This window comes from Cupressus sempervirens, chromosome 6, assembly GCF_028749045.1.
Source record: "Cupressus sempervirens isolate cs-2001-9-10 chromosome 6, ASM2874904v1, whole genome shotgun sequence".
Taxonomy (NCBI): domain Eukaryota; kingdom Viridiplantae; phylum Streptophyta; class Pinopsida; order Cupressales; family Cupressaceae; genus Cupressus; species Cupressus sempervirens.
The window spans coordinates 248,656,769-248,680,010 of record NC_143123.1 but is presented as its reverse complement, the minus strand read 5'-3'; the positions used below and the strand labels follow the sequence as shown (position 1 = coordinate 248,680,010).

The window sequence follows — 23,242 nt, the reverse complement described above, 5'->3', positions numbered from 1 at the left end:
TTTGAGACTAGTTGGATGGTATGACTAAGCATGTAATGGCAAAGCTTTTGAGTTGAGAAAACAACTGCCAAACAAGCTTTTTCCATAGGAGTGCAATTGAGTTCATAACCAACTAGGGTTCTACTGATGTAGTAGATGGCTCTTTCTCTGCTGTAGTCATCGAGCTGTGCTAGAAGTGCCCCTAGAGTAGTAGGTGTTGCTGATATGTACAAAATTAGGGGACGACCAGGAACTGGTGGAACCAATATAGGAGGATTGATGAGATACTACTTGAGATGGTCGAAGCTGCGCTGACATAAAGGATCCCACTTGAAGTTCTCATCCTTCTTCAGTAAATGTGAAAATGGTGTACACTTATCTGCAAGCTGGGAGATGAAGCGCCGAACAGATTGAAGCTTTCCCTGAAGAGAACGAAGCTGTCGCAGTGTCTGGGGAGGAGGCATGTCTAAGATAGCCTTGACCTTCTTGGGGTCGATCTCTATACCTCGTTTAGAAACTATAAAGCCTAGAAGCTTGCTAGATGTGACCACAAAGACACATTTCTTGGGATTCAGCATGAGATGATATTTGACTAACCTATCAAAGACTTTCTCCAGGTCAGCAAGATGATCCATGAAGATATGAGACTTGACCAAGATATCATCCACATAATCCTCCAAAATGCTATGGATGAGATCATGAAGAATGGCTGTCATAGCTCTTTGATAGGTAGCCTCAACATTCTTTAGGCCAAAAGGCATCATGTTGTAGCAAAAGGTTCCCTAAGGGGTAGTGAATGCTGTCTTATGCTGATCCTCTTTTGCAATCTTGATTTGATTATACCCAGAAAATCCATCCATGACGGACAAAATTTCATGTCCAGCTGTAAGATCTACAATCATATCTATGTTGGGCAAGGGAAAATCATCTTTTGGACAAGCTTTGTTAAGATCTCTGAAATCAGTGCAGATTCTGATGTCACCAGAAGGCTTAGTGATGGGGACCATGTTGGAGATCCACTCTGAATAGTCGATAGGTCGGATAACCTTAGTAGCTAACATTCTTTCTAACTCAGCTTTGACCAGTAATGCCACCTTGGGGTGCATTTTTCTAAGCTTTTGTCTGACGGGCTTGATCTGTGGATTGACTGCAAGATGATGAACTACAAGCTTTGGATCAAGCCCTGGCATGTCCTGATATGACCATGCAAATCGGCCAATGTTCTCTCTTAAGACCTCAAAGAGGAGATCAGCTTGGTCTTGTGATAGGGATGCAGCAATGTGAACAAGCCTAGGGATCTCTGAAGAACCGATGTTGACTTCCCTAGTATCCTAAATTAGAATAGAAGATATCTCTGGTCGATTATCTTGAGGAGGTAATGCTAAATCCTCATGTTCTGCTTGTGGCTCTGGATGTTCTTGCTGAGGGGTTCTCTTCGCTGCCTTAGCTAGTCTCAGATTCACCTTAGTTCCAGTTTTGGGTGTATCGGAACTAGGTTGGGGATTTTCTCCAAAATACCCCTTGGGATCTAGCTTATAGATATAGGCAGAATTTGGCTTTGTTTTCTTGTGAGGTGTTTCAGCTCCCATGAATCTCAGAAGCGCTTCTTCTGATGTGAACTCATCAATGTGTATGACGTTTGGTTGTTCCCAATCTATGAGTTGTGGATGGGCGAGTGGTAGGTCAATGAGGTGGATGGATAGTTCTTGGAGAACAGAGTCTTCGAGGGAGATTTGGTCTAGGATATCATCGTAGGCTCTCTTTTCAACTTCTTCAGGAATGTCTTCGATTTCGACAAGGTCGCGGTGAATGTTCAAAAAAGCGTGACCGTCCGTATTGGTGCCTTCAGTTGTGGGTATGCCAAAGCCAAGACTTGACTTCAATTCCCACTTGTGTGCATCGATGGGGCACTGTATGCCTCTTTCTTCTGGTCCTAGACCACCACCTTGATAGTTCCATTTGTCAGTGATGAGCTTATGTTCTTGGGGATACTTCTGGCTGAAGTGATCAAGGCGTGCCTGATTCCTTTGAGGTGCATCCTTATGTAACCAATTGTTGATATCTGGAGTGAGCTCCTCATGAAGAGGGATTTTCGAGGATACAAAGGTTGTTGGGCCAAACTATTTGTATCGAGGAGGTGGAATCTCCTTAGCTTTGTGATATGTCGGTCGTCCATGGGCATGTGGATCAAGTGGGAGTGCCCCGACAACAAATGCATCCGACAGACTATACTCTCCACAACCCTTGTTATTGATCTTCACGGTAGACAGGGTAGAGGCGAGGATGGTTTCTGGGTCATTACAAGTGTGGGATGAGCTGGTGATGTATGTGCCGATATCAATTCCAGGGCAATGGTTTGTATATGAAGCTTCAACCGCATTGCAGTAAGCAAAGGGTTCTGGATCGGCATGGATTGTTACCTTAGTGCCTTGATGCGGAAATTTGACGCACTGATGGTAAGTGGATGGAACGGCTTTCATGGCATGAATCCATGGGCGACCGAGGAGGATGTTGAATGTTAGGTTTAGATCAATAACATGGTAGAGTGTTTCTTGGATGACTGGCCCAACCTTGATTGGCAGCAAAATAGTTCCTTCTGTGGTTCTTTCCAAGTTGTCATAAGCTTTGATGGTGATAACTTCACTGATGATATCTGCCTCAGTATACCCAGCTTGTTTTATGAATTTTAGGGTGCAAATATTCAAGGCTGATCCATTATCTATCATTACTCTTTTTACGGCAAAATTGGATACCATGATGGCTATGCGAAGCGAAAGGGTGTGATCTGGCTCGATCACGGGTATGTCGGTGGGTTTGAACGATAGGGCACATGAGGATGAAAGGTGTCCAACAAGATTACGAAAATCAGTAGCATTGATATCAGAAGGGACACGGGATTCTATGAGAGCACTGTCAAGGATGTTCTTGTACACAGGACTAGTGCGAAGAAGGTCTAAAATGGAGATTTGAGCTGGCATGTTCCCAAGGTGTTCCAAGATATTGTACTGGCTTTTTGATGGAACTGATGGTGCTGATGAAACGGGTGGGCTTGCGATGTTAAATCGGGCTCTTCGAGTGGTGACTACACACTCATTGTTTGGTCCTTGGATATTGATAACATTGACATAAGGCTCTTTCTTGGATATACAACCTATAAGGCTACCATAGTCTATATAGGATGAAGTGTGGTCATTGTTCTTCCCATGCTGTTGGTTTGGCTGACAGTTGTTGGTGTTGTTGTTGTTGGTTTGGATAGGTGCTTTTCCAGGATTTTGATTTTTGTGAGGAGGAAAAGCATTTTGATAGATCTGTAAGCCTACATTGGGAGAGGTTTGGGCACCAACAGTGATTTCCTTCCGATCAATGAGGTCCTGCACATAGTCTTTCAATTTCATGCATCTGAGGGTAGTGTGACCTTTTACCCTATGAAATTTGCAGTACTCATTGTCTTTGTACCATGCAGCTTTGGATTGGCTTGGGTCAATTTGCTGGGTAGGAGGAAATTTGATGAGGTTTTCCTTGACTAATTTCTCAAAAATGACATCCAATGGCTCACCAAGGGGTGTATAGTTTCTAGGTGTAGGTTGGAATCTGGGCTTTTGTCCTGCAGCTACATTGATGGCATTAGCTTGATTGCTAGACCCTTGAAAGTTTGGTCTTGGATTGTGGTTTTGATAGCTGTGGTTATTCTGCTGTTGGTAGTTGATAGCTTGTTGATTGTTTGGTTGATAGGGTGGGTTGGACTGGTTGTGAGAAGGACCAACAATATTCACATGTCTGGTGTCAGTGACGCCATCTGTTGCAACATGCTTGTTTTTGTTCCAATACCTAGACTTGTCATTGGAATGTGATTGATTTTGGTTGGCTTCTTTGTAAATCTTGACCACACCATCTTTAATGAGTCCTTGCTCAAGGATCATTCCTTTCTCTATGATATCTTTGTAGGTCTGCAAATAGTTCATGGTCATGTGGTGAGCCAAGCTAGGATGGGCATTATCAATAAACATTTTCACCAAATGGCGCTCTGGCAAGGTGCAAGATATGCGGGTGGTAAGGGTTTGCCATCTTTGCAGATATTCGGGAAGGCTTTCTCCACCTTTTTGCTTAGTGTGGACAAGATCAACTATTGATAGCTCTGTTTCAACAAGATGGGCATATTGGGCTACAAATGCCTCAGATAATTGAGCAAAATTTTTAATTGTGCCATAGGGGATTCTATAAAACCATTCAAGAGTTGGTCCGGCCAAGCTTTTGGGAAAGAGACGCAAGAGGAAGACGTCATCGTATGGCACTTCTTGTCAGTGCATGTAAAATTCTTTGATATGTGTGACAGGGTCTCCTTTTCCTCTAAATTTGTCAAATTTGGGTGTCTCAAAATGCTTGGGGAATGGTGTCATGGTAATGGCTCTGTCAAATGGGTAAAGGCACACATTCTCAAACTTGAAAGTTTTTGGATCATTTCCCTCGTGGATGTTCTTCGAAGCTGTTTTCATGGCTTCCCATTCTGAATTAATGGGTGATGGCTGGGGTGCCCCCAATGTAGGAGTGCCTTGAGGTAGGTATGCACTAGATGGGGCCACTGAATATGGATGGCTGTGAGGGATTTGCTGATAGGGATTGTACATTGTTTGGGCAGCTACATGGTGGATGACGATTTGCTGAGGGGGAGGTGGCGCATAGTGCTGCATGTGCTGCGAGGCATGCTGTTGATATGGGATTTGAGGTTCGGATTGAGGAACATAAGCTGGCTGTGGGATAAATGAATTGCTTTGTGGAGGTAAGGTATAAGATGGTTGTGAAGCTTGGGGAAAGGATCGGGGGGCTTGTGGGGTTTGACCAAGGTATGTGGGCTGCGCCCCCATTTGGGATGGTACCTGCAAATAATTGGTGGTTGGCTGGATTGGTGGGTTACCTCCTAGAAGTGGCATTGAAAAGTAGTTGGTAATAGGAGGTAATGGATTAGTTGGTGGTGGAGGTGGTGGGAATTGAAAGCTAGGAAATGGAATTGATGGGGTTTGATAGCTTGGTGGCTGGATTTGGAAGCTTGGTAGAGTGGTGGCGGGAGCTTGGGTCACTTGAGAGCTGGGCAGAACATTGGTAGTAGCTTGTGGGGTTTGATAGCTTTGTGGAGTGAGGGTAGTAGCTTGTGGATTTGTGGCTGATGGCACTGAGCTCCCAAGACCTAATGGAAATGATGGGATTGTGCTTTGGGTTGTGGTGAACACGCTGGGGGTGATGAAAGGTTGATTACTTGGTCCCATGGGTGGCATCCCTGTTGTATATTGCCGAGGTTGGCCAAAGATGCTAGCACTGATTTGGGAGATGGGTGGATTTGGAAGGCTGGGTTGGGGAGCAGCAGCAGCAATAGTGAAGGGCGTGAACGGTGAGGTGTTTTGGGTAAAGGGGGTTTGGAGCGGATAGGTATGAACCAAGGATGGAGTGGTGGTGGCTGGGTTGGCTTGCGGCATGGAGATTTCAACTTGGGTGGATGATGGTATGTTTGGGTCTGTTGGATCATATGGATTGGCTGGAGGCTCTTCTTTTGGCATATATTGAGGATAATTTGGATCATAAGAGCCTATGGGTGGTGGCAACTGCCCAAACAACAGGTGAGATGGATCTGATAATGGAGGGGGTCTTCCAAAGTCAAAGGTTCCTACATTGTCCCTTCGAAAATAAGCCATGATTGTCTCTTTGTTCTTGTCTATAATGGCGTTTACCAATACTGCATTTCTTGGTTGGTTCATGAAAGCTTCAATGTCAGTAGATGATGGCATAGCTTTCTCTGGGCTGAAGGATGGCTGAGTGCTCAAGGGGGGTGAGGCTGTTCGATCCAAATGATAGGGCTCCATTGTTTCTTTCTTCTTGGCTAAGCGAGTGACGGGTGGCATGAAAAATGCTCCTAGGGATGAGATGCAACAAATGCTGGTGGATGCAAAAGGGAGGAAGGCTTTCCTATGCAAATGATTTCCTAGGTTGAGGCAAAGCTATATGAAAAAACCTAAGAAGGATTGGGTTGGGGATTCTAACTTCAAAGATATGTTGCCAAAGCACAAAAGGTCTGCTTTCCTATGTGCAAGCTTGGTGGTGATTGTGTCAACTTAAGGATAGACTGATGATCCTTTAGGAAGAACACGAGATTGACCTCTTGTGGATTCCAACCTTTAGCTCAAGGTGATGAGGGATAACAAGTGGCAAAGCTAGATTACCCTAGACAAAGCTTTGTCAAAGGGATAACTTTGGTGAGATTGGTGGTTTTGAAAGATTTTAGGAATGGCAAACTTTTAGCAAGGTGACAACAATTTTTGAAGGCTTGGATGTGAAGATTTTGGATTGCTGGCTAGATGGTTTGGTCCTAAATGAGATGGATGAGCTAATAATGCTTAAGGGGATAACCTAAGATGGCTGACTTTTCTACAAAGATGACTCTAAGGTGAAGCTTATCCAAGAAGGTGTGGAGAAACAAGGGTGTCTAATCATAGAAATCATGCCTAGTTGGTAAGGCATAAGCAGGATTAACTCCTGGATGTTGGTTAAATTTGATGGTGCGCTCTAACCAGGCCTCTTGAAGTGCTTCGTCGGCAGCTTTATCCTCTGCTTTGTGGAGTTTGGCAATTCGAGGACTTGGTGTTAGTTCCTTTCTCTTGGCTGAAAGTTCTTGGTATGCCTGAGATGGTTTGAGTTTAACTTCTGTTTGGGTTTGGGTTGCTCTGACATCAATTCTTGAATCTGCTTGGCTTTGAGAGACCTCGGTTATTTTGCTTCAATTTGTTCAACTTCTGGAATAGGCAGTGACTATGCTAAGTGTACCCTAAGCTAGGATTGACCAAGTTTGGCAAACATTCATTCAACAAATAAAAAAGCAAGCAATAGATAGGAACAACCAGATAGAAGTTTTTGATTCTCAGAATGTGATACTTGCGCTGAGGAGTGTGTATGTTTTACAAATGTTTCGATCAGTCACTTCAAACACATTAACACTCTAGATGGTTGTCTACAAGGTTGACAGTTGGTTTAGCTAGGGAGTCCTTAATATACCCAAAGGTACGTGAGGCCCAAATCCGTAGATGAAACCAACAAGATGTCACACAGCCGAGAGGACTGGTAACCCACTTCTCCTCTTTCACTTCTCAAGGGTATAAAGTTCCTTGAGGCTTAGCCCGAGTGACAAAAATCTTGATTCCAAGAGAGGTGTCTTTCGATTCACCTCCCGATTCTTATACTCCGCCAGAACGCTGGAGTTGAGGTCGTCCAAGGGGTGATGAAATCCCCAAGCAGGCCTCCTAAAAAGAAACAAGGTTTTAGATCCTAATCTTATGCACCCAAGATGGCCTCGAAAGATGACAAGGGGAGAGAAGACTTGGATGACCTTGGGCTAAAAAAAAAACACGCTTGTTCTTTTACAACCTGACTGTTATGTGTGCTAATCTAGACTTTGCAAGCACTCATGTTTAAGAGACAATGTTCAATTCCAACTTGAAGCGCCAACAAAAGTAAATCGATCGAAGAATGCAAAGAAGAAGAAGAGTTAGGGTCAATAAAAGCAAACTCGCGCACCCGGAGGCCCTCCACGTCAAGTATCGATTAATTTCCTTTAAAGCATTCAAGAGTTGGTGTGATTTTGTTTTAAGCCCAAAGCAAAGATGTGTGAGACTCGATTTGTCAAGCGCGCGCCCAGAGGCCCTCCACATCAATAGTTGTTCAATTTTAGTGCCCAAACTTGAAGTGTGATCGATTTAATCTAGAGTTTTGGTCATTTAAAAATTTTGATAAAGTTAAAGCAAACGTTCAAAGACCAAGTGAGTGAGTTAGATTGTGGAACATTTAACACCTTTTTCAAGTAAACCCATCCCCATAAATGGCGCTGAGATTGCCACCAATAGTTGAATTGATGGGTGAGTAGAAAAGAGGTGAGTCCAAGGAACTACTCAAATTGATTTTTGCAAATTTGTATTTAACTTAACAAAGTTTCTTAAATGTTCAAAAATCAAACTTTACCTAAATTGCATGTGGAAAAGAGATTTGTTTTGTTCAATTTTAGAAGTTCCAAATGAAGTGTTTGATATTGCAATGGTTAATTGATCCTTGGCATTCAAGATTGAATTTGTTGTTTTAATCATGCATTCAAGGGAAATTTGATTTTAATCCATGACATTCAAGAGTGTGTTTAGCAACATGCATTCAAAGACAAGTGATTAAACATTCAAGTTTTTTCCTTTGAGCATTCAAGATTGAGATTTTATGTGTTGTTTTAAGAACTTTGAAGTGATTTGTTTTAACCTTAGATCATTCCAGATTGTTTTGGACTCAAAAGTGAAAATGACTCTTTGGACTTTGGTTTTCATTCAAGATTTTGTGTTCTAGTTTACATATTTTAAGCCCAAAAATGATATTCCTAGATTGTTTTGATGCATGAAAAACCTAAGAAACATTCAAGATTTTGCAACAAGACATTTGTTTGGAACAAATAACAAAGCTTTTAGGACACTTTTTGGCAACCATTTAGGACTCTTAGTTTTCATGAGATTTTTAAAAGAACTTAAAAATATTTGCAAATGAGGTTCATTTTATCCTTGATTGATGCTTTGAGTTTGATTTAGATTTTAGTGTGCACTTAGTGTCGATTTTGAACCTTTTGAAATGGAAACTTGAAGTTCTTTTTAAATTCTCAAAAATGAAGTGTTCCTAACTTTGCATGAATGCATCTAAAACCTTGATATTGCAAGGATGCAAATGATTGGATTGGTTTGGTTTAGTTTCACTCCCAGACAGGGCATCTATATAAAATAAACTTGCAATGGACTATCCTGAAAATACCGCGATTCCCCTTATATGGTCCATAGAAGAAACTCCAAGTTACTGTGAAAACGATAGAGGATTACAAGGAAGGGAATGTGCGTTTATTATTGCCGTAAAATAATGTATTTATGATGATCTCCTGACAAAAGTCAATGTTCAAATATTTAATAATAATCTATAATCTAACATCAATAGCAAACTAGCTCGCTATCCTTTGCGCTAATCCCTTTTCACTACGGTGTCTATGAAATTCTTAAATTTGCAGCCTGGCTTTGATACCATGTTGTTTTTCTGAGGACCGCTGCAAATGTACTAACCACTGCCATATTGGTATGTGTTTTTCAAATGCAGCAATCTCCCTTTTATTTATATTGGGATTAAGGCTATGAAGAGACATGTCCTTGCATGGGACATTATATATATATATATATATATATATATATATATATATATATATCAGTATTAATTTATCTCATATAATAATGACCTTATATCTCATATATAATGAAGACATTATATTTCATATATAAATATTCATGGGTTTATCCGTCTAAAGATACAAAACATTAACAAGAGTTTGGACCCCACTTGTGAAAGGATACATATAGCATTTCTCTTAACAATTCTCTAATATATTTACTTAGTGAGTTCTTGACAATAGTTTCTGCATTTCTTTCTTAATATCGTTCTTAGCTATATTTAAGACCCTTGAATATAATGCTTCCTTACATATCTTTATCCCTATATAATCTATGTCAATTATTAAATTCTAATTTCTAGGCAAAATATATGTACGTTCCATTATTATAATGGTATTGACTTATAATGCCACTCTTTATTGTTGATCCTTTCTTTTACTCCCTAATTCCTTACGCTCCTATTCAGATGGTTTCTATTACCTTAATATTGTCGGTCTCATGTTATTTTTTTTCATATTATCCTCCATGCTTACACTTCATTAACTATGTCGACTTGCTTACTAGCTCCAGTTCAGTACTTCGTACCTGACGGCTCAACGCATAGTGAAGGAAACTTGCGCAGACCAGTAACTCCAACATCCACGCCTACTTTGCTCACTGATTCCACAAACGCCCCTATAAGAGCCTTGTGATATGTGCCTTGATCTTTCCCTGTGAGAATGTTATTAGGTATTAGGTAGATGATTCTTCAGTATTCAAAATATCTGCAGATGTTTCAATTATTGCAGATTCTTTTCTCCAATGCTTCCTGATCAGAATGACAATGGAAATCCTAGATTTCAATGACCAAAATGCCAGCAGTAATGCTTTCTTCAGAACCTTATAACCAGATCGATTAGAATCTGAATCATTATAGTGAAATTCCTACAGTCCCCTGATTGTATAGTCTCAACAGCATGGTAAAGTTATCTCTAAGGGTGAATGCCCTCTACTAGTCCTTGAATGCAACACTTCCTATAGAAATTCCCAAATTTCAAACAGCCTTCCTCGTTTCATTCACATCACGAACACTTTAATTTCTAAAATACGCTTGGCATCCAATATTGAATGTTTCGTTCTTATAATATCAAACTTGCTCATTGAATTTGCAAGTACAGGCAGTCTTCACACCAATAAAATATATCAGTTGGTTTATATTGGGAGCTCACGCAAACCAACTACCAACTCATCATTGTATGGATGGATTATGGAAATCTCAGGAAATGAGTCAGCCCAACAATAACTCCAGAATTCAATGTGCATAACTCACTAATAGACAATATCCAAGGATTCAACATCTCAGCACAAGGAAAACTTTGTTGTTACAGTAGGAAACTAATTTGAAACCAGCAATTTTATCAACGACAACACCAATTTGTCTTCACAAAATACTTGTTAACAACAATTCTTCCTCATGATTATCATAAGAAGCCAAAATTTATTACGGACCACATATAAAATAATTCTGAATAATCTTAAGGTCTGCCAATAATCGGACTATTGAGGAACCATACTATTTACATCCTTTGCTATTATTGGGCCCACAGGAAAATTAATATCTAAAGCATCAGCCTTTTTAAAAATATTTAACTTCATTGTTTTTCTCTAATAATTGTTGACAGCAACTCTCAAAAAATTATTTCAATGGACTATGGTTATGAAATAATACATTCTTAATCCCAAACCTTTGCATAAAATTGGGAGGGACCACTCTCTTAGGCTTTCACGATAATTACAATTCCTCCGCTTCCAATTAAAACACCAACCTTAGGAAATATAAGGCTCCTCAAATATTAAACCTTGGAATATAAATTTCCAACCTTATATCTTCTAAAGGTGGTATTGAAATAAGGTTATACTTTTTGCAAACAATTATCCTTTGAAACTTTAGCAGAAGTCCCTAGTGATAATTGCCTAGTAGAATATAAATGACAATATTGTATTTTACTTAATTAGCCGTCCATTTCTGAATACGACCCTTCACTAAAGTAGTCCTCCTTTTATTTCGTTGACAAATTTAGAATGAAACCTTTCCTTTTCTTTTCCTCTCACTATCTTGAATACAAAATTCTCACCAACTCAAAGATAATCTTGATAACTAAACTTTGTGTAAATTTGTCTGGTAAAATTTCACAGGATGACAGAAAAATTGGCTCTAATACCACTGTAATGTGCCATCCTTGTTCTTCCCTTTTCTTTTTTAAATTTGATTAAATATTAACTTCTTTCATATCTTTTTAAACGTTGATACTCCACATATATAAGTTTCACTCTTAAAGTCGCGTGCTTTCATGAGTAATAATTTTATTTAATATATATTATATTTCTTATTTATTTTAATGTTATATATATATATATATATTTATGACAATTAATAATAAATCTATTTATTTTATTTTTATATCATATTTCATATTATGATATATTAAATATATGATCATATATAATATTTAAATTTACATTTTATTATTATCGTACAATATTATTAATTAATAATAATAGTATTATTATTTTTTATTTAAACATTATTATATTAATCTAAGTAACATATTATTATTATTTATTTAAGCATTATTATATTCATCTAAGTAACATATTATTATTATGCTGATTATAAATTGTTATCAGTTTTTATATCTTTAGTTAAATTATATTCATTTCACTTATCTATTTATCTATACTATCATAAATTGGGGAATGACATTTACATAAAACCCCATCAAATCTTTAGTTTGAATGGCGTTCTCACATTTTCCATCCAAATGACTAGATTGCACACCACGACTCCATTCTTTTAATGAAGAACTAAAAGAAGATCATTGATCTGCTATGATTCTAGATAAGATTAAAATAGTTGTACTGATTTCTTGTTTTTCGATATATTTTATAATGTTTGGGAAAACATAAATTGAAATGGATCTACAAGATTGTATGTAATTTCTCTTTATGCTTCATGGGGTTTATATAGAGATTCTTACTACTTGATGTTTTATGTGCAGTTGCCACCCAAGACAATACATGTTTGTAATTCGATGATAAAAGTCGAGAAAGATAGTCTTCTTTCTTGCTCAACTGTGAAGTCATTCGAAATTTGTAAAACAAGGTTTGTTATGATATCAAACTTTTGTTTGGTTCTACTGCAAAGTGAATGCATTTATTCAAAAGAAAATATTCAGTAAATGAAATAAAAAACTATGACATATAACAGTTGCATAGGGGAGAGTGTTACTATTTTTTTGAGTAGAAAGAATTGTCTTATCTTTTCTATCTTATATGATATATTATAATATCATCCTAGGTTATGATAATTAGAAATTTCCCAAATATTTTTTGAAAATTTTAATACAAAATTTTGAGCAAAGTGACTTATATTTAAGCAACAATTTATGCTGAAAATCATTGAGCCTTGATATTTAATATGAAGATGAAACATTACAATTTAATTTCAGTAAAAGTGAAATACCTCAAATGTTGTAGTCTGTCTACAGATCATAACTTCACAGATTTTCCCCACTGTGAACTACAATGCAAGCCCACCTCTTAAGATGAATCCGGTTTCCATCCTCAGGTTTCAGAATTGAGAGCTAGAAGCTTCACATATTTCTCCAAAAGAAAACAATAATTAACCATAAACCAATCAAGCTGAAAATGAGCTTCTCCATGTTCTCTAATACTACATCCTTAGGGCCCCTCATTTTCCCTTTGCCTGTCCTTGGAGTTCCTTTTTTCTCTATAATGACCCCTTCGTAAGCCCATTTCACAGTGGGGGTTGAGATGCAAAGTGAGAGATTTATTTATTTATTATACTAATAATAATTATTTATTTCATAAAGTCGTTGCTAGATTGTTTGATGGACAATCCTTTCTTGGTCTTCCCATATCTCATAACGAATGGTAGAATTATTGTGTTTCGGTGGAAACAGACTCCAAGAGGCTACATCATGAACAATGCTTGTTTTGGGAATCTTTTCTACATTGTGCCCAAATTACTCCACCTTTCACAAACTCCCTCTTCAATATGGATATGGAAAAATACAACATTACTCCTATCCCTAATTTATGGATAAATTTATTTTATTAAAATCAATATTTTATTTATTAATCTACAAATCAATTTCCTTGATTTATTATTTCCAGAATATTCCTTAAATTTCTTATTTATATTGAATTATTGGGATTATATTGAAATGTTCTTTAAAACTATAAATATTATAAGTCTTGTTTTTATGAGTAATAGGATCCTAGATTCGCAGTGAGGAAACATAGACTAGAAGAAAAAGTTTTAATCCTCATTTAAATTTAATTATTAGTATACAATATTATTGTGCTACTATTGAATTTTAATTTTTCAGATATACACCTGCGGTGAGTTTGTAATTATCAAGCATCAAAATCTTTAAAAAAGGATTGATGTAAATATACCACCTTGGGGGTGAATTCAACTCTTCTTGAGTGCTTTCGTTGTTTCCAATATGTAGAGAAAGTTCACTAGTTAATCCGAATTCAATTACAAGTTTTCATGGTGTTTGTTTCTTGCAGCGATGGCGTGTATTCATATTTGTGGAACCAGCATGTCTGCCTATTTGTAAACGATGTGTCTCATGAAGGTTGCCGTGGTTGTTTGGTTTGGTCCTATTGTAGTGATTGCTAACTACCATGTCATATTTAGCATTATCGCTGTGACTTCTGGGTTTATCTTCTTTAGTCTTAGTTGCCCTTTTCAATCATTTTGTCATGTAGCATTTACATACTGTATGTAGAATGCTCTAAGATTGTTGGACACTCTGGTAATGGGTGTTAGACATATCGACTAAGGTAGGCTTAGTAAATAAAAATGCTTATTGTAATTTTTACTGAATCTTATCCCTCATTATTTGATATATTAAGAATATTAATTAATTCAACTTAATTGATTATATCTTTATTTACTTATTTTGGTTGGTAATATTTGATATTTTTTAAATATATGAAAGATAAGTAAAATATAGAGAAGTCATTTACAATGTATCTTTATAGGCCTTAGCCTTGCTAATAAACTTCTACCCACTACAAACCACTACTATCCACTGATTTAGTATAGAACACCCCGCCCCTTGCTATTAGTCTCTGCAAATAGGATTTTTCAATTTGATTTACATGCGGAGACACAAAAATTACATCAAAAAACCCTCCTCAAGACAATAGCACACACGTTGGCAATGGGTGACAAGAAAACCTCCTTACGTGATTAATTTCAAAGAAAACCAATAAAATGGATATTGTTATTAGTATACTATAATTGATAACTAATTGATTATCCATACATTTGAGAATTTTTCCAAGCATCTATATTGGTTCAAGACTGTCTACCCCTTGCAAACTTGCTTGCCTTACGAGCAATTTTCGATCATACATGATCTCTTCTCCCACCATGCAGCATCTTTGGTTGGTAAACAATGTGTCTCATTGAGAAATATCCTTCCCTTGTACATGATGAGTTCCTTTATTGTCTTATGTTCATCAATTGATGCTTTCCCTTCTATAATTTTGCTTGCGAATGGATCTTTACCATACTCTGCAATGATTTCCTTCTCCCAGTTCTCATTGATACTTGCCATAGTATTGACATGGGCTTGACAAGACAAGGCATCTTTGACTACGTTATTGATGCCTTTGACATATTTGATGTCAAAGTTGCAAGCCTTGATTTTTCTTACCCTTTTTTGTTGCTGATCATTGATATCCTTTTGGTTCATAAAACTCCTCAAGCTATTGTGGTCGGTCTTAATATTGAACCTTCGACATACCATGTACTATCTGGATTTGGTTAAGGCATGCATAATTGCTTGCATTTCCTTGTTGTTTATGGAATAATGATAGTCACTTTCTGTTAGTTTGCGACTTTCAAATGCTATGGGATTTTTTTTGCATAAGTATTGCTCCTGTTCCTTCTTTTGAGGCATCACATTGTAGTTCAAAAGGTTGGGAAAAATTGGGATGGCCAAAACCTTGTATGAACTCATGACTTCTTTAAGTCTGTCAAAAGCTTGTTGTGCTATCTCCTTCTACTGAAAGGCTCCTTTCTTAGTTAATTTTGTTAATGGACCAGTTATTTTGGAGAACTCTTTATGAATTTTTTGTAGTAAATGCTCAATCCTACGAAACTTCGATCTTGTGTCAAGGTTTTAGCTTTTTGCCATTCTTTTATTGCCTTTATCTTTTCTTCATCTACGCAAATTTCTTCATTGAACTTGTGTCCTAGATAAAAAATTCTCTTCAATCCAAACTCACATTTTTAGGGTTTAGCCTATAGGGACTTGGATTCCAAGACACTTAGTACTTCTTCAATGTGATGGAGGTGCTCTTCCTATGTTCTTCTATAGATAAGGATGTCATCAAAGAATACAAGTAAGAGCCTTCTTAATTGTTTTCAAAATGTATAATTCAAACATGATTGGAAAGTGGCTGGAGCATTACTAAGACCGGATGGTAAAACGAGAAAGTCGAAATGCCCATAATGACACTTGAATGCTGTTTTGGGTAAATATTCTTCTCTCGTTCTTATTTGATGGTATCTTGATTATAGGTCTATTTTTAAAAAGTATTGAGCTTCGTCGAATTCATGAATGAGTTCATTTGCCTTCAGGATGGGATAGCGATTCTTAATAGTTTTCTTGTTTAGTGCTCTCTAATCTATACACATTAGCAATGTTCTGGCTTTCTTCTTGACAAGTACAATTGATGATGCAAAGGGATTGGAATTTGGTTGCATGTGGCCCTTCTCTAAGAATTCTTTTATTGTTTTTTTCAATTTTATCGTTGTAGTTTTGTGGATGTCTATATGGAGTGGTGATCACGGGTTTTGCTCCTTCCAGCTCTATGATGTGTTCGAACCCTCTTTTCGGTGGTAACTAGGTGATGTCTTCAAATGCATCTTGATGATAGGTTGTATGTCAATATGAATAGCTGATGCCTTTGGGGTAGATTTGTCCAACACTAGACATTTGGTTGCACACTCACCTTGCCAATGCCTAAATATTCTCTCAATGGTTTTGCATGAAACTAATTGGGAAGACTCATTCAAAATCCCTATTAATGTTATTTCTTGACCCTGGTGTTTAAATTGAATCTTTCAGTTTGAGAGGTCTCTTTTAAAAGAACCTAGGGAGCAGACCGAAGGAGCTCCCAAAATGATATGATAGTTTAGTGCTACTACATGTAAATTCTCCCTTACCATGTTCACCCAACATGAACTCTTGTTGTGGAATTATTTTTGTGCATCTAACTAGGGATCTAGCGGCTTGAGCTGTTGTAAACCCCCTTAAATTTTTTGGTTTCCCGCCCCATTTTTGAGACCAACTTTTCATCAATAAAGTTGTGGGTGGATCCGATTTCGATCTCGGTTATGACTTTTGTCCTTGAAGAGTACTCTTAATTCTTAATACTCGGTGTTTGGTTGATTTCGTAAAGGTTGATATCACCCATAATTCTTCCTCCTCTTATTCTCCTTGTCTTAACATTTTACTTGAGTGTTCATCCTCATCGTTGTAGGTAGCCTCAATATTGAGGGCTCTTCTTTTTTCACACTTGTGCCCTACCTCCTAGTCCTCTTTACATTTAAAACATGTTTTTTTCTTTTCTGTATTTTCTTTTTTAGAAATCTATCCTCTGGCACAGTCCATGGCATGAGTAGCATTGTTTCTTTGTCCTCAATATCTCTCTTTCCCTTTTTGTAAGTGGTTCTTTGCGGGTTTCCTCATTTTGGCGAAAACTGTCTCTTGGGTAGGAATCATCTCTCTTGTAAAATATCTTAGTATGGCTGCTTATTGATCTATTGTTTGATGAAGACTCTAGTTTCAATACTGCCTCAAAAGAATTTTCAAGATTTTCAGATTTTAGTGCACTAATTAATCCTTTAGGAGGCTATTTTATCCCGTCTATAAGTAAATAAGTGAGTCGTTCTTTGTCTATTCTTGTCACTCGTATTGGTATTCTTTGAAACTCATTAATGTAAATTTCGACTGACCTGTATTGCCTAATTTGTGTTAACATTTTGAAATATTCTTGGGGACATTTTCTATCAACTCCTTTGATAGATTTTTGCGTAAATTCTTTATATGAGGTGATATTGCGATGACCATAGGTGTGGATCTCATGGTACCGTCATTTATGTTCTATGTCTTCTAGGTGGAGAATGGTAAATTGGAATGCATCCTCTTCAGTTATGGAGTTAAGGCTTAGGTAAGTGTTTAGTGTTTGTAGCCAATCATATGCTGTGACTTTTTATTATCCATCAAAGTTTGGAAGATTAACCTTGTTTTCTTTATGCTTAAGATCTTTATTTACATGTCTCTTGGGTGTCTCTCTTCTTTTATCATGGCGAAATTCCCTAAATGAAACCACTTCTCTAATATGAGGATCTAATGCTGCATAAGCCCTTTCTATGCCGTTCGCTTAGTTAATGGGTTGTTGTATTCGCTCTCTTCTTCTCTTGGTAACTCTGTGCAGGGTAAGAATGGGGGTAAGGGTTGTTAATTATTGTGGATCTCTGATAGATAAAACAATTACAAATAAATGCTTACAGAGAATATCTTACTTTGACAATGCAGAATATATTTGCTTTTCTATGGTAGAGATCTTAGTAATATATTTACTTATCTTTGGCAGGCGATCTTAGTAAGATATTTATTTATCCTTCTCCTTCAATAGTTACTCGAACACTGAAGTGCTGCATATCGAATGAAATAGGTGTGATAATAAAAATGATGGTTAGATAATATTATTGCTGACTACAGGTACTTGGATGCCATGTGAATGATGCTTTCCCTGCGGTAGCTTATGCACATATATATAAGGGTGAAAGACATGACTTCGAAGAGTCATGTCTCTACATGGCCCAAGGGCCACGTAGAGACATGCCTCTTCAGAGGCATGTTAGTTTAAATAATAACCAAACTTTGCATAAGTTAGTGCCCGATAACAAATCAAGGCATGATAAGACTTAACACTCGATAACAATAACAAGGGACGATATGTATTGACACCCAATACAAGGCATGATAAACATAAATGCCTGATCATTATGAAGTCTGCCGATTAATCAATAACATGATCTCAATACTGTAGTTAATCCATGAACTATTATAGGGATGTAAGCATATGTATATATATATATATATATATATATATATATATATATATATATACATATGTATATATATATATATACATATGTATATATATATATATACATATATATATGTACATATACATATGTACATATGTACATATATACATATGTATATATATATGTACATATGTATATGTACATATATATACATATATATACACACACACACACACACATATGCTTATATCTCTGTGATTATGGAATCAGCAGTAGTATCAGAATATCAATTGATTCAGGTTTTGCTTCTTCTGACGCTAAACATTAACACTCCCTCTTTAGCTAGGGAGAAGTAAAACATTAATTAAGTCAGAATCATCATATAATCAGCATAGTAAATGATCTCTACTTGTACTTAAGCAATGTCTAGAGATATCCATTGTGATAAAATTTTCATGATCTCTACTTTCACTTAAGCAATGTCTAGAGAAGTCTATGATACATTCATAATCTCTACTTGCACTTAAGCAATGTTTAGAGATGCACATATAATCTCTACTTGCACTTAAGCAATGTCTAGAGAAGCTCATATAATCTCTACTTGCACTTAAGCAATGTCTAGAGAAGCTCATATAATCTCTACTTGCACTTAAGCAATGTCTAGAGAAGCCCATATAATCTCTACTTGCACTTAAGCAATGTCTAGAGATACTCATAATAGGTTTATTATTTACAAGATTGTCACCTTGTAAATAATTTTCTACAATTGAATATGTCCATGAAAGGTCGTCACCTTTCATTACATATCAAATACTACTAAGTAACCAAGAGAGGCATAAACTCAAATGAAATAAATATTTTATTTAAAAATTTTTTCATTACAATTAATCATACCAAGTTTTTCTCTGAAGTATTTCAGTTTCACTTTAGCAAGAGGCTTGGTAAGGATATCAACTGCTTAATCATTTGTGCATATGTATTCCAATTGAATAACTCCTCGATTCACCATATCTCTGATGTAATGAAATGGAATTTCAATATGTTTGGAGTGGTTGTGAAATATTGGATTAGAAGAAAGCTTAATGCAACTTTGATTATCACAATAAATCGTAGTGGGCTTCAAATGTCTTTTGAAGAGATCTGAAAGCAACTTTCATAGCCATATTGTTTCTCTAGCACCCAAGGAAGATGCAATGTACTCAGCTTTGGTGGAACTCAATGCTATTGAAGTTTGTTTCCAACTAGACCAAGAAATCATACTAGATCCAAGATTGAAACAATATCCTGAAGTACTCTTTCGCTCAATGGAACTTCCGGCCCAATCAGAATTTGAATATCCAAGTAGTTCAATGTTGATTTTGTCATATTTGATTCCCATTCCAATAGTACCCTTCAAATATCTTAATATGTATTTAGCTGCATGTAAATGTATCTTCTTAAGAGCATACATAAACTGACTCAAGGTGTGAGTTGCATAGCATATGTCTGGACGAGTATTGACCAAATACATTAGGGATCCAATAATTTGTCTGTGGTAAGTGGAATCTGCAGCCTCAGATTCGTTCATATCATCTTTTAGTTTATGTAGATTAATTTCCATAGGGGTAGCAGCCGGTTTACATTCCATCATTCCAAATTTGGTTAAGATATCAATTGTGTATTTTCCCTGGTTTAGTATAATACAGTTGTCTTGTTGCCAGATTTTCAATCCCAGAAAGTAGTGAAGTAATCCTAAGTCCTTCATTTCAAATTTTGCAGTGAGTTCTTGCTTACATTTCTCTATGAGATGTTCCTCACCTGTAATTAGCAAATCATCAACATATAATACAAGAATAACCATATCATTACCTTCAATTTTGAAGTATAGATTTGGGTCAGCTTCATTTTTGGCATATCTTAATTTCCATAGGTGATTATCTATTCTTTCATACCAAGCTCTGGGAGCCTGTTTGAGTCCATAAAGTGCTTTCTTTAATTTACAAACATGAGTCTTGCTGTCATAAGTATTGAACCCTTCTGGTTGCTCAACGTAAACTTCTTCTTCAATCTTACCATTGAGAAATGCTGTTTTGACATCCATTTGATGTACTTTCCATCCTTTGGATGTTGCAATTGCTAGGATTGTTCTGATTGAAGTGTACTTGGCAATTAGGGAAAAGGTTTCTTCATAACCAATACCTTCTTTCTGAGAGAAACCTCGGGCTACAAATCTTGCCTTTTATTTTTCAATACTACCATCTGAAGCATGTTTAATCTTGAACAACCATTTGGAAGAGACAACTGATTTGTTCTTAGGTCTAGGTACAACATCCCATACACCATTTTTCAATATAGAGTTATATTCCTTAATCATTGCTTCCTTCCATGATTGATGTGAAAGTGCTTCTTCAACATTAGTAGGTTCAGATTTTATGAGTTCAAATAGTAATGCAATATAACAAGATTGATTTTTGGTTCTTTTGCTTTCCTGAATTACGTTATCTGGTTCAACTTGATTTTCTACAAACATTTTTCTAGCCCAAAGAGGTCCTTTCTTATTGTTAATGTTTTCAAGTTCTATATGATTAGACATGGAAGAGAAGTCAAAATCATCCTCCCTCTCAATTTCTGTAGGTTGATCTTCTTCTGAAATAGATTCATCACTATTACTATAAATTTTAAAGGCTATGTCTTCTTGAAATACTACATCTCTGTTAATTTCAATTGTCCTTTGCCTAGGAATGTAGATCTTGTATCCTTTTGTAGTTTCACTATATCCAATGAATATTCCATTTTTCCCAGAAGGCTCCAATTTGGTTATTTTCTCTTTTGGTATGTGAATATAGACTAGACATCCAAATATTCTCAAATGACTTAAATTTGGTTTAATGACTGTAAATACTTCATCTGGAGTGGTATTTTCTAATATGGAGTGAGGGCATCGATTTTGAATGTAGACAACAGTATTGGATGCTTCAACCCAAAAAGAGTAATGAAGATTTTGATAATGTAACATAGCTTTGGCTGATTCAACAATAGATCTATTATTCCTTTCAGCTATTCCATTCTGTTGAGGGTTATAAGGTATAGAAAACTCTCTCTTAATCCCAATAGAAACACAAAAGTTTTTCAAGATATCAGATGTGTATTCACCTCCATTGTCAGACCTTAGGGTTTTAATCTTTTGACCTGATTTATTTTCAACTAAGGCTTTAAATTCTTTAAACTTGGATAAGACCTTAGATGACTCCTTATGTTTCAGAAAATAGATCTAGGTTCTCCTAGAGTAATCATCAATGAAAATTATATAGAAACGACATCCATTAAGAGAGGGGACTGATATAGGACCACAAAGATCTGTATGAATTAGTTCAAGAATGGATTTAGATTTATGATCACTTTTGAGAAAGGAATATTTAGTATTTTTACCTAATGCACACCTTTTACAAATACTTGAATGATTTGCTTTCAGATTAGGCAAACCTTTTACAATTTTCCCTATAGAGGATAAAGTTTGAAAGTTAAGATGACCTAGTGTTCTATGCTAGATTTTAGAGGAGTTTGACTTATCATTACTAAGGGTTAAGTTTAAATTAGGATTTTGATTATTACAAAGCTTATAAAGACTTCCATCTCTGATTCCAATGGAGATGGCTTTCTTAATAGTTGAGTTCTTATGCCAACATAGGACTCTATCTTCTTGAAATGCAATTTTGTACCCTTGATCAGCAAGTTTGGAGATGGAGACAAGATTTGTTTTAATCCCTGGTACATATAGGACATTCTTGAGCTGAAGTTGATCCCAAAATTCAGTTGTATAGAACAAGAACCAATTCCTTTAATAGGGTGAGAGGAATTATCTCCAATGATTACTTCTTCTCATTCATGTTTTGAGAAGGTTTTAAACTTATCCTTAAATCCGATGATCTGACGAGAAGCTCCACTATCTATGATCCAAGTATTGTGATTAGTGTTTAATTCGCTTGAGAGAGCTATGAGGAATGCATAATTTTCTTTATTCATTTTCTCAACATTTTCTTATTTGACTTTTGCTAAAGCTACTTGAATTTTTTGCTTTTTCGGACATACATAATAAGAGTGACCAAGTTTATCACATTTAAAACATCTAACTTTGGAACAGTCACGTTGTTTGTGAGATTTGTGATTTTTGTTGAAATCCTTCTTGTTATTCTTAAACTTTCTTTTCTTATTTGATTTGGTGTACAGTACTTGGATGTCTCCCTCTTGATTTGAACTTAGACCTCTAGAAGCTAGTCTAGACTCCTCTTGAGTGCATTCATTCTTTAGTTGATCAAATTTTGGGAGTTTGAGTCGTGAACTTAAACCTCAAATGAAGGTTTCCCATGACAGAGGAAGACCTCTAAGAGTAATCATGTTTAGTTCCTTATTATCCAGTTGATTTTTCATAGTTGCAAGTTGATCTTTTAACTCAGTAATTCTTAAGAAATATGAAATTCTTAAGAAATATGAGGTTATGGATTGCCCACTTTTCATCTTAATATTAAATAGATCTTGTTTCAAAGTTAATAATCTACTTGTATTACTGATTTCAAATGTATTTTGAATGGTGGAGAACATTTCAAATGTAGTTTGAAGATTAGCTATAGATGGAAGTATATGATCCTTTATAGAGTCTATGATGATCTTCATTGCTTTATTATTATGCTTTTTCCATGTTGCTTTCTCGGTTTCACTTTTTGGCATGGGTAAATTTGATTCAATGTATTTTTCTAATTCCATTTCTCTTAGCACTATTAATAATCTGATTTTCCAATATGAGAAGTTTGATGCTCCATCTAGCCTATCTTCTATTCTTACATGATTCACCATTTTAATGCTTTGAATTTAAAAATCTCTTTCTATAACTTTTGAAATCTAGATTATAATGAGTATTTTTGTA

The 23,242-nt window shown here is 36.2% G+C and overlaps 1 protein-coding gene across 11 annotated transcripts in view; it reads left to right on the top strand.

Annotated features, from left to right (window-relative positions):
* The window catches only part of LOC149552173 (putative RNA-dependent RNA polymerase 5), a 249,254-nt gene that overhangs the window by 86,006 nt on the left and 140,006 nt on the right, over positions 1-23,242 (top strand). For all 11 annotated transcript variants that reach the window (XM_089787677.1, XM_089787673.1, XM_089787675.1 and 8 more), the window contains one exon: positions 12,236-12,339. In XM_089787677.1, coding sequence (XP_089643803.1) covers positions 12,236-12,339 — 104 coding nt within the window. The remainder of the gene's footprint in view (positions 1-12,235; positions 12,340-23,242) is intronic.